Source organism: Physella acuta, unplaced genomic scaffold (assembly GCF_028476545.2).
Source record: "Physella acuta isolate Inbredline_101_S28 unplaced genomic scaffold, ASM2847654v3 ptg000840l, whole genome shotgun sequence".
In the NCBI taxonomy this organism is placed as follows: domain Eukaryota; kingdom Metazoa; phylum Mollusca; class Gastropoda; family Physidae; genus Physella; species Physella acuta.
Genome location: NW_026732357.1, coordinates 107,501 through 122,099, shown reverse-complemented (window position 1 = coordinate 122,099; position 14,599 = coordinate 107,501). Strand labels below are relative to the sequence as shown.

Genomic DNA, 14,599 nt, shown 5'->3' with positions numbered 1-14,599 from the left:
TTTTATATACCGTATATAGAGAAAAAACAAATCGCACCCTGCCGGGGCGCCACCCCTGCGAATTTGAAATTTTTTTTTCGCAGAAACCTCCCCAGGAATATTCTCAACAACTTCCCAAAGTTTCACGGCGATGTGATTAGAGGTGTGGTAATGCATAAAAGACACACAGACAGACAGACACACACACATACATTGCTTTATATATATATATATATATATATATATATATATATATATATATATATACATATATATATTCTTATATTTAGTTTTACAATACAAGCGTATAATATTTACTTTTAATGAAGGATCCAAATCCTTTTATTTTTTAAATTGATCTAAGTTTACAAACTTTATTTAAGTGTATGTGACGGGTGCGCTAAAAGGCGGCCGAACTGTAACAGCCAAACTTAACCCAGGCAACAGAACTGTTCTCAATGGTGTTGTCCATCAGATTGATGCCATGTTGGGATTTGTTTACAAGACTGCTATTGAGGAGATTCAGATTGATCCTAACACTCAGTAAGGTTTTTCAATAGCTGGCATTAAAATAATCTTAGTCTATGTTGAAAAGTTTGTAACATGTAGGTTTCCTTTCAGAAGGTCTCTTTAAGATTCTTTTGCATGTTTCTATTTATTTTTAGAATACTGAAATTTTTAAAAATATTTCAATTTAGCGACCTCATTCAAAATCTAGCAAAACCTTGTTTACAATATTGTTTCTGTTACTCATACTTTGACATGTATAACCTAGAATTCGTTTGTTTTTAACATAATGTTTTCTTGTTTTATATTATAACAGACTTTGAAGTTAAATTTTATTTTACTCTTTTCTTAGTTATTAAAACTACGGGTATTTTAAAAAAAAAAATTGCTTGCTGTTTCAATTTTTTTTGTAACAACTTTAAAAAAATAGTATTCTAATGTTCTCTTATTTTTGTTTTGCAGAAACTTTGAGCAGCTGATCTTTGCAGCAAGGAAAGATCTACAGAACTACATCACAGCCACCAGTGGTGTTACTGTTTTTGTACCAACCAACCCAGCCATGTACGCCATCGCTAACGTCTACCAAAACTACATCCACAACCAGTCATTGATCAACATGGTGGGTGGTTTAAGATGTAAATTGTTTTCCATTAAAGCGATTCTTGTACACAAGGGACTTGACGGTAGGAGAGGAGTTGCACAATGTTACTGTAACAGAATTAGTGAGTGTTATAACTAGGTAACTCTCAGTTAAGCTGTGAGGGGCTAACCCTTGAGTTCCAGACTCCTCTGATTACCATTTCATACAGAGGATAATAGCGTGACACAAATCACCGATGTAGTTAGATTCTTCTCTTATTCCACATTTATTGATACCACAGCCACTAAGTATGAGGGATTCACATTGTAGACAAGACTTTACTATTTATGCATAAAAGAAGACCACTGTATACGATTCCAATACCAAAACTTCCTCTCCCTAACCTAACAAGGCAAAGAGTGAACTATCGTTCTTCCCCACAAATAACAATACTAAATTAAAACGTCACATACTTGAATAACGCATCAGAAAGTTCAGATCTTTTAATTATGCGAAAATGTTTCTCAACATACTCTCGAACCCTTTTTATCTTTAACATTACCATGCGTTTGTATCATGTGCTATTGCTTTAGAGGGTACACCAGTGTGTTCATTTACTTGTTCTTATGGAACACCTTATCTGTGTTGTTTGTTCTAAAAACAAAAATAACATGCTTGTATTTGTCACTGTATTTTTTGAGATTTTAAGATATGTTATATGATGTTTGTATGTATCAAGAAATCTGGTACTCAATAAATGATTAAAAAATTCAAAGTTGATATCAGCAAGAAAATAAAAGGTAAATAACTCAGTGATGTATATTGATTTTAAACTTTGTTTAAATAATCTGTTGCCTGTTTATCAAATAGGTTCTAGAGATGAGCCTTCTACAACAAGGCCAGTCTATAAACTTAATGGCTTATAATGGGGGATACGAAGCTTATAAAACAGCTGTTTCAAGATATAATGGGAGGCTTATTAAAGTTTACAACGAAGGGAATGGTAAAGTATAATGCTCTTTATTTATTTTACATGTTTTTAAAAGATTCAATGTGTTTTTTCCACAAACTGATTTTTAAAAAATGCATAAAAAACGTCTTAATAGCAAGCTTTTGTGTAATAATGCACTAAAATGTGAAATTAAATGATTTTCTTTAAATATACAATAGTTCACATATATTTAAAATACTATATACGTTATTTAAATAGTAGTGTATTGTTAAATATCTAAATGAAATCATTTATTTTCCCTTCTTAGTGAATTATTACATAAAAGCTTGTTATTAAAACATTTTGTATGCAGTTTTTTCAGTACTTTAAAGTTTTTATTTATAATAGTGTTGCATTGCTAAATGATGCGCGTATTATAGTGCGGAATTAATTCAAGGCTGCCAACTAAATTCAGAAAATTGGAATAAATTTATAAAAAATTATTTAATTATCCAATTAAGCCACATGTAATGTCAGATTGCTTTGCCATCAAGTTTGGCAACTTTGAAACGAATCATCTAATTAGAAGTGCCCGAAATTTCGCCAAACCGTTTCGACCTATGACGACAGATAGGTACACAGACTGTCGTCTTAATGACGACGGAACAACAGTAAAAGCAAGTTGAACAAAATCTTGTAAAAATGAAGGAGCTTGCCGTAAACAATATTTTAATAACTACATACATTTAAAAACAATGTTTTAAAGTTCATTAATATTTTTATCTCACAATAATAGACACATGGGTAGAAGGAGGATATGTGAAGGCAAGATTTATCAAACCTGACATAGGTGTCACTAATGGAGCGGTCCATCAGATTGATGCAGTTTTTGGGATCCCCACTCGGGATATTCCGTACACTGTTTTCTGTGAGGACTCTCTCGTGTAAGTACATTGTTTTATTTAAATGAAGAAAAATATTCTTACTTGCAAAAATGAATAGCATTTTAGTACTACAACAATGCGCACATGTTGTGTTCAGTCTCAACCCCTCTTCAGTCTCACAACTCTTGTTTAAAATTGTACATTTTAAGTTGGGTTTACTTTTAGTGTTGTCAGCAGAAAAATTGAGCTACATTAAAAAAAAATAACAATTACTTTATGCTCAAGGAAGCTGTTACAATTTCTGGACTTTTTTCAATTTTTTGCTTTACTTAAATTAATATTCGTTTGTAGCAAATCAAATTATAACTTAAAATAATAAATACATGAAAGTTTATGGTAAAGAAAATTAAAATCATTTCACTGGTTAAAATGCATGCGCATAAAAATTACTTGATAGTGGTTGAATAACATTTATGTAATTCTCAGAAATGTATGCCTATTCTATTCTAATTTTTTAAAGTTTAACAATAACCTTACATACTGAAAACTATTATTTCCTGTGTTTTACCCAAAAGGTCAACCTACATCCAGATAAAGTACGTAGGTCTGGACGCCTACATGAGAGATCCAACTCTGACTAGAAACCAGGACTGTGTGTTTAGTGCCAGTGCTGCTGCTGGTCAAGTCCCTCCTGCTGCTGGCACCTGGCAAACTAACACTGGACAAGCCAATCAGAATCAAAATTTCTACGGAGGCTTGTGTGGCGATGGTCTGCACAGGTATAGACTTTTTTTTTCATATGCATGTTCATTATTCTCATTAAGCACTGATAAACATTTGGTAAAGAACTAAACAGCACTTCATCCAATTTTATTTTTCAAAAATTAATAATATGAAGTACTTTTGTCAGTTTTCTGTAATGAAACAATTACTAAATGTAACTTCTTTGATATTAATACGCCATTTACACATGTTTCAATTTTCGTTAGATGTGAGTTTACATTTTTTGTACCAAATGGAACTGCTATTGACAACTTTGCATTGACTGCTTATGGTAGACAAATTATGAATGACAAGAGGAGGTGGAGATGGGTAAGGTTTTTTCTTCTTTAATTTTGTAAAATTGTTCATTAGAAATTCAAGAGAGCTGTTATCTTCAGAGCAACTACTTGAAATAAATACTTGTTTTTAAACTAGAATTTATGAAAGTATAAGATTTTTAAAAGACATAGTGAAACAAATATAGGTTTTTGTTTTTTGACAAAATTTTGATTTAACATTTTATGTTATTATTATTTTTAAAACAGTTATATTAACCCATCTACTCGCCTAAGTTACCTATCAATGGAATCGATACAGTTTCTAATTCAATAATTATGAAAGTGTTATGATTAGTAAACCACTACATTAGATTCATATAAATTATTTTTTAAAAATACGTATTCATCATGAGCTGGATTTGATTTTCAGAGCAATTCAATTATAAGTTGTAGATCAAAAGCATTTATATTGTTACTTCTGTTTCATTGTATAAATAGGCTGTCATATTAGCATATGTAAAGGACTGAGTTTTTTTGTTTATTTTTAGCTCCTAAGAAGATTAATCACATTCAGAGAGAAGATATACATTGACCAGCTAGCTTATGATGCACCTAGGAGTTATTATGCTGACAATGGTGAAGAGATCATCATACAGACAGACTCCAGGTCCAATATCCCCAGTGGACAAAGAAGTGAGTAAACTTTTATAGTATTCCACTGTAGTTTGTTTAACTTTATATTATTCCACTTAACTTTTCTAACGCAGCAACCTACATCATGTTTGGAGGTGTCAGAGCGCAAGTTGTACACTCAGATATTGGCGCCACCAATGGTGTCATACATATTATAAGCTCTCTACTTTTTATACCAGAGGATTTGGACAGGGACGTCAGTGAAAGTGATCAAAATAAATGTAAGTATAGGACACACCTGGTACATGGCAACACTTGTCATTTCTACGTTTGTAAATGTTTTTATATATATATATATATATATATATATATATATATATATATATATATATATATATATATATATATATATATATATATATATATATATATATATATATATATATATATATATATATATATATATATATATATATATATATATATATATATATATATATATATATATATATATATATATATATATATATATATATATATATATATATATATATATATATATATATATATATATATATATATATATATATATCTTACCTACGTTAGTCTAAATCATCTGCTTCCTCCCAAACTTTTCAATGTGACATTGTTCTAACAACGATTTGATGCATTTGGTCAGTTTGATCTTTTTCTATGTCAATTTTACATAACATTTTAATATTATTTTGTTCTAACTAATAAAGTTTTCTTGAAGACGCTCGAAAAATAATGCTCTAAGTCTAATTCAGCTAATGAAATTAGTTCTATAAGTCATGCGACTGGCACTTTATTGATCCAAATGGCGACGTATGAAAGTCTTTTTTTTTCGATTTTGGTGCTGATGCAAATAAATTGACTGAATTACCAGATCCTGATTTGTAAGTGAATGTTTATTTAACCCGTAGTCTTAGCTGTATAATTTGTAGTTCAAGAATGTTTGTTGAAAAAAAACTTTATTTATAATAGGCCTATTATTTATATATTAATGATAGTAAATTTATAATAGTTATAAATACACTATAACTTCTACATTTCTACAACAATATAGGTCAATTTGAATATCCAATGTTGCATTTAATTTTATTTATACTTATATTTTAGATTTAGTGACTTTTTAAAAATTATCTAATTCAAATCAATAATTTGAAAAGTATTAATAACCTGTTAGGAATTAACGGTTTTTGCTTTGTTTATAAAGGATGGGCATAAATATTTTCAAAAATTTTCATTAATTTGGATATTTTTCAGCAATGAATGTGACTATTGTGAGACTCTGTTGCTGATCCCAGTTAGATTCTACACAGATGATTCTGATTCTAAAGTTTCAAAAAAAAGAAAAATAGTCTATTGTCTAGGCCACATTCTCGTAGTTTTAAAGTAATGAGTGATTCTAGGTTACATAACTTGATTGAAGCGAAGGTCTTCTATTTTTGTACATTTTACTGATTTAGCCCACATTTATTTCTATCCACAGAAGAGGGTGAAACAGAACCAGAAAATTAAAAATAAGAATAGAGAACTCGAAATGCCATGTAAATTATTGTGGCCATGCCAAAGTTTAAAATGCGTAGTAGCTTTACGAGTATGGTAACAAGGTGTATGTATATTCGCCATATTTTATTACACGACTGGTTTTGTTTTTGCAAAAATAAATGAATTGTGTATATTGTGTAAAATTAATACATTATTTGTTGAAGATAATTACAGAGTATTGTATTTATTTTACAAATACATTGAATTTAGTGACATCACGATACAGTGGTCGTTGTGCGATCCGCACAGGGTGACACCAATATGAAAAACTAATATTTACTGGCCAAACAATGCTCTATCCAGTTAAACTTAAAATAACAACATTTTAGAAGGAGAGGGGTGACCCTAAAAAAATTGAATTTTGCTAGAAGTCGGATGGGTGACACCCTCAGTTACCACACCGGGTGTCACCCGACCTAGTGTCGCCACTGACTCGATCATATTATGTTAATGTATGCAGACAACCAAAAGTTACAGAACAAACTTTACCAGTGTTTCTTCCAGACTTTTTTCTCCGTAGGAGGAAGGAGAACGGACTAAAATTTCCGGGGGGAAGGGGCGGTCACTGTTAAAAGTATATACTTTCTAGATAAATTTCATTTTTTCGGAGGTTGGGGGGGGGGGGGGGGGTGGTGGAAAGAGGCGGTAGACTTTCTTCGGGGGGGGGGGGGGCGGAGCCGGAAGAGATGCCTGGTAGAAACTAATAAAGTTTTCTTGAAGACGCTAGAAAAATAATGCTCTATGTCTAATTCAGCTAATGAAATTAGTTCTATAAGTCATGCGACTGGCACTTTATTGATCCAAATGGCGACGTATAAAAGTCTTTTTTTTCGATTTTGGTGCTGATGCAAATAAATTGACTGAATTACCAGATCCTGATTTGTAAGTGAATGTTTATTTAACCCGTAGTCTTAGCTGTATAATTTGTAGTTGAAGAATGTTGAAAATATCTTTATTTATAATAGGCGTATTATTTATATATTAATGATAGTAAATTTTTAATAGTAATAAATACACTATAACGTCTATATTTCTACAACAATATAGGTCAATTTGAATATCCAATGTTGCAATTAATTTTTTTATACTTATATTTTAGATTTAGTGACTTTTTAAAAATTGTTAAAAAATTGTCTAATTCAAATTAATAATTTGAAAAGTATTCATAATCTGTTAGGAATTAAAGGTTTTTGCTTTGTTTATATAGGATGAGCAAATGTATTTTCGAAAAATGTCATTAATTTGAATATTGTGACGACTCTGTTGCTGATCCCAGTTACATTCTACACAGATGATTCTGATTCTAAAGTTTCAAAAAAAAAGAAAAATAGTCTATTGTCTAGGCCACATTCTCGTAGTTTTAAAGTAATGAGTGATTCTAGGTTACATAACTTGATTGAAGGGAAGGTCCTCTATTTTTGTACATTTTACTAATTTAGTGTAATTCATTTCTAGCCACAGAAGAGGGCGAAACAGAACCAGAAAAAAAAGAACAGAGAACTCGAAATGCGATGTAAATTATTGTGGCCATGCCAAAGTTTAAAATGCGTAGTAGCTTTACGAGTATGGTAACAAGGTGTATGTATATTCGCCATATTTTATTACACGACTGGTTTTGTTTTTGCAAAAATAAATGAATTGTGTATATTGTGTAAAATTAATACATTATTTGTTGAAGATAATTACAGAGTATTGTATTTATTTTACAAATACATTGAATTTAGTGACATCACGATACAGTGGTCGTTGTGCGATCCGCACAGGGTGACACCAATATGAAAAACTAATATTTACTGGCCAAACAATGCTCTATCCAGTTAAACTTAAAATAACAACATTTTAGAAGGAGAGGGGTGACCCTAAAAAAATTGAATTTTGCTAGAAGTCGGATGGGTGACACCCTCAGTTACCACACCGGGTGTCACCCGACCTAGTGTCGCCACTGACTCGATCATATTATGTTAATGTATGCAGACAACCAAAAGTTACAGAACAAACTTTACCAGTGTTTCTTCCAGACTTTTTTCTCCGTAGGAGGAAGGAGAACGGACTAAAATTTCCGGGGGGAGGGGGCGGTCACTGTTAAAAGTATATACTTTCTAGATAAATTTCATTTTTTCGGAGGTTGGGGGGGGGGGGGGTGGTGGAAAGAGGCGGTAGACTTTCTTCGGGGGGGGGGGGGCGGAGCCGGAAGAGATGCCTGGTAGAAACTAATAAAGTTTTCTTGAAGACGCTAGAAAAATAATGCTCTATGTCTAATTCAGCTAATGAAATTAGTTCTATAAGTCATGCGACTGGCACTTTATTGATCCAAATGGCGACGTATAAAAGTCTTTTTTTCGATTTTGGTGCTGATGCAAATAAATTGACTGAATTACCAGATCCTAATTTGTAAGTGAATGTTTATTTAACCCGTAGTCTTAGCTGTATAATTTGTAGTTGAAGAATGTTGAAAATATCTTTATTTATAATAGGCCTATTATTTATATATTAATGATAGTAAATTTTTAATAGTAATAAATACACTATAACGTCTATATTTCTACAACAATATAGGTCAATTTGAATATCCAATGTTGCAATTAATTTTTTTATACTTATATTTTAGATTTAGTGACTTTTTAAAAATTGTTAAAAAATTGTCTAATTCAAATTAATAATTTGAAAAGTATTCATAATCTGTTAGGAATTAAAGGTTTTTGCTTTGTTTATATAGGATGAGCAAATGTATTTTCGAAAAATGTCATTAATTTGAATATTGTGACGACTCTGTTGCTGATCCCAGTTACATTCTACACAGATGATTCTGATTCTAAAGTTTCAAAAAAAAAAGAAAAATAGTCTATTGTCTAGGCCACATTCTCGTAGTTTTAAAGTAATGAGTGATTCTAGGTTACATAACTTGATTGAAGGGAAGGTCCTCTATTTTTGTACATTTTACTAATTTAGTGTAATTCATTTCTAGCCACAGAAGAGGGCGAAACAGAACCAGAAAAAAAAGAACAGAGAACTCGAAATGCGATGTAAATTATTGTGGCCATGCCAAAGTTTAAAATGCGTAGTAGCTTTACGAGTATGGTAACAAGGTGTATGTATATTCGCCATATTTTATTACACGACTGGTTTTGTTTTTGCAAAAATAAATGAATTGTGTATATTGTGTAAAATTAATACATTATTTGTTGAAGATAATTACAGAGTATTGTATTTATTTTACAAATACATTGAATTTAGTGACATCACGATACAGTGGTCGTTGTGCGATCCGCACAGGGTGACACCAATATGAAAAACTAATATTTACTGGCCAAACAATGCTCTATCCAGTTAAACTTAAAATAACAACATTTTAGAAGGAGAGGGGTGACCCTAAAAAAATTGAATTTTGCTAGAAGTCGGATGGGTGACACCCTCAGTTACCACACCGGGTGTCACCCGACCTAGTGTCGCCACTGACTCGATCATATTATGTTAATGTATGCAGACAACCAAAAGTTACAGAACAAACTTTACCAGTGTTTCTTCCAGACTTTTTTCTCCGTAGGAGGAAGGAGAACGGACTAAAATTTCCGGGGGGAGGGGGCGGTCACTGTTAAAAGTATATACTTTCTAGATAAATTTCATTTTTTCGGAGGTTGGGGGGGGGGGTGGTGGAAAGAGGCGGTAGACTTTCTTCGGGGGGGGGGGGCGGAGCCGGAAGAGATGCCTGGTAGAAACTAATAAAGTTTTCTTGAAGACGCTAGAAAAATAATGCTCTATGTCTAATTCAGCTAATGAAATTAGTTCTATAAGTCATGCGACTGGCACTTTATTGATCCAAATGGCGACGTATAAAAGTCTTTTTTTTCGATTTTGGTGCTGATGCAAATAAATTGACTGAATTACCAGATCCTAATTTGTAAGTGAATGTTTATTTAACCCGTAGTCTTAGCTGTATAATTTGTAGTTGAAGAATGTTGAAAATATCTTTATTTATAATAGGCCTATTATTTATATATTAATGATAGTAAATTTTTAATAGTAATAAATACACTATAACGTCTATATTTCTACAACAATATAGGTCAATTTGAATATCCAATGTTGCAATTAATTTTTTTATACTTATATTTTAGATTTAGTGACTTTTTAAAAATTGTTAAAAAATTGTCTAATTCAAATTAATAATTTGAAAAGTATTCATAATCTGTTAGGAATTAAAGGTTTTTGCTTTGTTTATATAGGATGAGCAAATGTATTTTCGAAAAATGTCATTAATTTGAATATTGTGACGACTCTGTTGCTGATCCCAGTTACATTCTACACAGATGATTCTGATTCTAAAGTTTCAAAAAAAAAAGAAAAATAGTCTATTGTCTAGGCCACATTCTCGTAGTTTTAAAGTAATGAGTGATTCTAGGTTACATAACTTGATTGAAGGGAAGGTCCTCTATTTTTGTACATTTTACTAATTTAGTGTAATTCATTTCTAGCCACAGAAGAGAGCGAAACAGAACCAGAAAAAAAAGAACAGAGAACTCGAAATGCGATGTAAATTATTGTGGCCATGCCAAAGTTTAAAATGCGTAGTAGCTTTACGAGTATGGTAACAAGGTGTATGTATATTCGCCATATTTTATTACACGACTGGTTTTGTTTTTGCAAAAATAAATGAATTGTGTATATTGTGTAAAATTAATACATTATTTGTTGAAGATAATTACAGAGTATTGTATTTATTTTACAAATACATTGAATTTAGTGACATCACGATACAGTGGTCGTTGTGCGATCCGCACAGGGTGACACCAATATGAAAAACTAATATTTACTGGCCAAACAATGCTCTATCCAGTTAAACTTAAAATAACAACATTTTAGAAGGAGAGGGGTGACCCTAAAAAAATTGAATTTTGCTAGAAGTCGGATGGGTGACACCCTCAGTTACCACACCGGGTGTCACCCGACCTAGTGTCGCCACTGACTCGATCATATTATGTTAATGTATGCAGACAACCAAAAGTTACAGAACAAACTTTACCAGTGTTTCTTCCAGACTTTTTTCTCCGTAGGAGGAAGGAGAACGGACTAAAATTTCCGGGGGGAGGGGGCGGTCACTGTTAAAAGTATATACTTTCTAGATAAATTTCATTTTTTCGGAGGTTGGGGGGGGGGGGGTGGTGGAAAGAGGCGGTAGACTTTCTTCGGGGGGGGGGGGGGGGCGGAGCCGGAAGAGATGCCTGGTAGAAACTAATAAAGTTTTCTTGAAGACGCTAGAAAAATAATGCTCTATGTCTAATTCAGCTAATGAAATTAGTTCTATAAGTCATGCGACTGGCACTTTATTGATCCAAATGGCGACGTATAAAAGTCTTTTTTTTCGATTTCGGTGCTGATGCAAATAAATTGACTGAATTACCAGATCCTAATTTGTAAGTGAATGTTTATTTAACCCGTAGTCTTAGCTGTATAATTTGTAGTTGAAGAATGTTGAAAATATCTTTATTTATAATAGGCCTATTATTTATATATTAATGATAGTAAATTTTTAATAGTAATAAATACACTATAACGTCTATATTTCTACAACAATATAGGTCAATTTGAATATCCAATGTTGCAATTAATTTTTTTATACTTATATTTTAGATTTAGTGACTTTTTAAAAATTGTTAAAAAATTGTCTAATTCAAATTAATAATTTGAAAAGTATTCATAATCTGTTAGGAATTAAAGGTTTTTGCTTTGTTTATATAGGATGAGCAAATGTATTTTCGAAAAATGTCATTAATTTGAATATTGTGACGACTCTGTTGCTGATCCCAGTTACATTCTACACAGATGATTCTGATTCTAAAGTTTCAAAAAAAAAGAAAAATAGTCTATTGTCTAGGCCACATTCTCGTAGTTTTAAAGTAATGAGTGATTCTAGGTTACATAACTTGATTGAAGGGAAGGTCCTCTATTTTTGTACATTTTACTAATTTAGTGTAATTCATTTCTAGCCACAGAAGAGGGCGAAACAGAACCAGAAAAAAAAAGAACAGAGAACTCGAAATGCGATGTAAATTATTGTGGCCATGCCAAAGTTTAAAATGCGTAGTAGCTTTACGAGTATGGTAACAAGGTGTATGTATATTCGCCATATTTTATTACACGACTGGTTTTGTTTTTGCAAAAATAAATGAATTGTGTATATTGTGTAAAATTAATACATTATTTGTTGAAGATAATTACAGAGTATTGTATTTATTTTACAAATACATTGAATTTAGTGACATCACGATACAGTGGTCGTTGTGCGATCCGCACAGGGTGACACCAATATGAAAAACTAATATTTACTGGCCAAACAATGCTCTATCCAGTTAAACTTAAAATAACAACATTTTAGAAGGAGAGGGGTGACCCTAAAAAAATTGAATTTTGCTAGAAGTCGGATGGGTGACACCCTCAGTTACCACACCGTGTGTCACCCGACCTAGTGTCGCCACTGACTCGATCATATTATGTTAATGTATGCAGACAACCAAAAGTTACAGAACAAACTTTACCAGTGTTTCTTCCAGACTTTTTTCTCCGTAGGAGGAAGGAGAACGGACTAAAATTTCCGGGGGGAGGGGGCGGTCACTGTTAAAAGTATATACTTTCTAGATAAATTTCATTTTTTCGGAGGTTGGGGGGGGGGGGGGTGGTGGAAAGAGGCGGTAGACTTTCTTCGGGGGGGGGGGGGGGCGGAGCCGGAAGAGATGCCTGGTAGAAACTAATAAAGTTTTCTTGAAGACGCTAGAAAAATAATGCTCTATGTCTAATTCAGCTAATGAAATTAGTTCTATAAGTCATGCGACTGGCACTTTATTGATCCAAATGGCGACGTATAAAAGTCTTTTTTTTTCGATTTTGGTGCTGATGCAAATAAATTGACTGAATTACCAGATCCTAATTTGTAAGTGAATGTTTATTTAACCCGTAGTCTTAGCTGTATAATTTGTAGTTGAAGAATGTTGAAAATATCTTTATTTATAATAGGCCTATTATTTATATATTAATGATAGTAAATTTTTAATAGTAATAAATACACTATAACGTCTATATTTCTACAACAATATAGGTCAATTTGAATATCCAATGTTGCAATTAATTTTTTTATACTTATATTTTAGATTTAGTGACTTTTTAAAAATTGTTAAAAAATTGTCTAATTCAAATTAATAATTTGAAAAGTATTCATAATCTGTTAGGAATTAAAGGTTTTTGCTTTGTTTATATAGGATGAGCAAATGTATTTTCGAAAAATGTCATTAATTTGAATATTGTGACGACTCTGTTGCTGATCCCAGTTACATTCTACACAGATGATTCTGATTCTAAAGTTTCAAAAAAAAAAAAGAAAAATAGTCTATTGTCTAGGCCACATTCTCGTAGTTTTAAGGTAATGAGTGATTGTAGGTTACATAACTTGATTGAAGGGAAGGTCCTCTATTTTTGTACATTTTACTAATTTAGTGTAATTCATTTCTAGCCACAGAAGAGGGCGAAACAGAACCAGAAAAAAAAGAACAGAGAACTCGAAATGCGATGTAAATTATTGTGGCCATGCCAAAGTTTAAAATGCGTAGTAGCTTTACGAGTATGGTAACAAGGTGTATGTATATTCGCCATATTTTATTACACGACTGGTTTTGTTTTTGCAAAAATAAATGAATTGTGTATATTGTGTAAAATTAATACATTATTTGTTGAAGATAATTACAGAGTATTGTATTTATTTTACAAATACATTGAATTTAGTGGCATCACGATACAGTGGTCGTTGTGCGATCCGCACAGGGTGACACCAATATGAAAAACTAATATTTACTGGCCAAACAATGCTATATCCAGTTAAACTTAAAATAACTACATTTTAGAAGGAGAAGGGTGACCCTAAAAAAAAATTATTTTTGCTAGAGGTCGGATGGGTGACACCCTCAGTTACCACACCGGGTGGAAGAGATGCCTGGTAGAAACTCTGAACTTTACATTGGTATGCACAGGCCCTTCTTTCAAAGATGAGTAATAACATTACTTTTCATGTAATGTACTGTAATATATAATTTTTGCAATGGGGAGTTGGGGGGGGGGGTTATCAAAACTGCTAATTAATGACCAAAGTCAATCATATTTAAACGTACAAAAGTACATTATACTTCTGGAAAAGCTATTGAAACTGGCTGTAAAAGGGGAAAAGAAACTTCACTTAGAGTATTATACAAGTTTCGAATCTTGATATCTTTCGTGTTATTTTGTTCTATTTCAAAGGTGAAAAATAATTTTTACGAGCATCTGATGCTTCATAAATGCATAAAAATAGCTTTCAGGCTAATTGTTTTATGCCCTTTAAAATTTTAGAAATAAACTAAATTAGTTGAAACATTTTTTTACGTAAATCACACCCCATGAAATTTCAGATGCGCTTTTCTCAAAACTATACTCCTCTTCATACCTAATTGGC

The 14,599-nt window shown here is 31.9% G+C and overlaps 1 protein-coding gene across 1 annotated transcript; it reads left to right on the top strand.

Annotated features, from left to right (window-relative positions):
- Positions 1 to 362: 362 nt before the first annotated feature.
- LOC131951951 (uncharacterized) lies at positions 363 to 7,643 on the top strand (the record flags this gene model as incomplete). Its single annotated transcript, XM_059314420.1, has 9 exons — positions 363 to 522; positions 949 to 1,105; positions 1,937 to 2,069; positions 2,794 to 2,941; positions 3,457 to 3,660; positions 3,871 to 3,973; positions 4,470 to 4,614; positions 4,689 to 4,835; positions 7,582 to 7,643. Coding segments are annotated over 9 exons (1,259 nt in total), but the record flags the coding sequence as incomplete, so codon positions are not given.
- Positions 7,644 to 14,599: the final 6,956 nt, after the last annotated feature.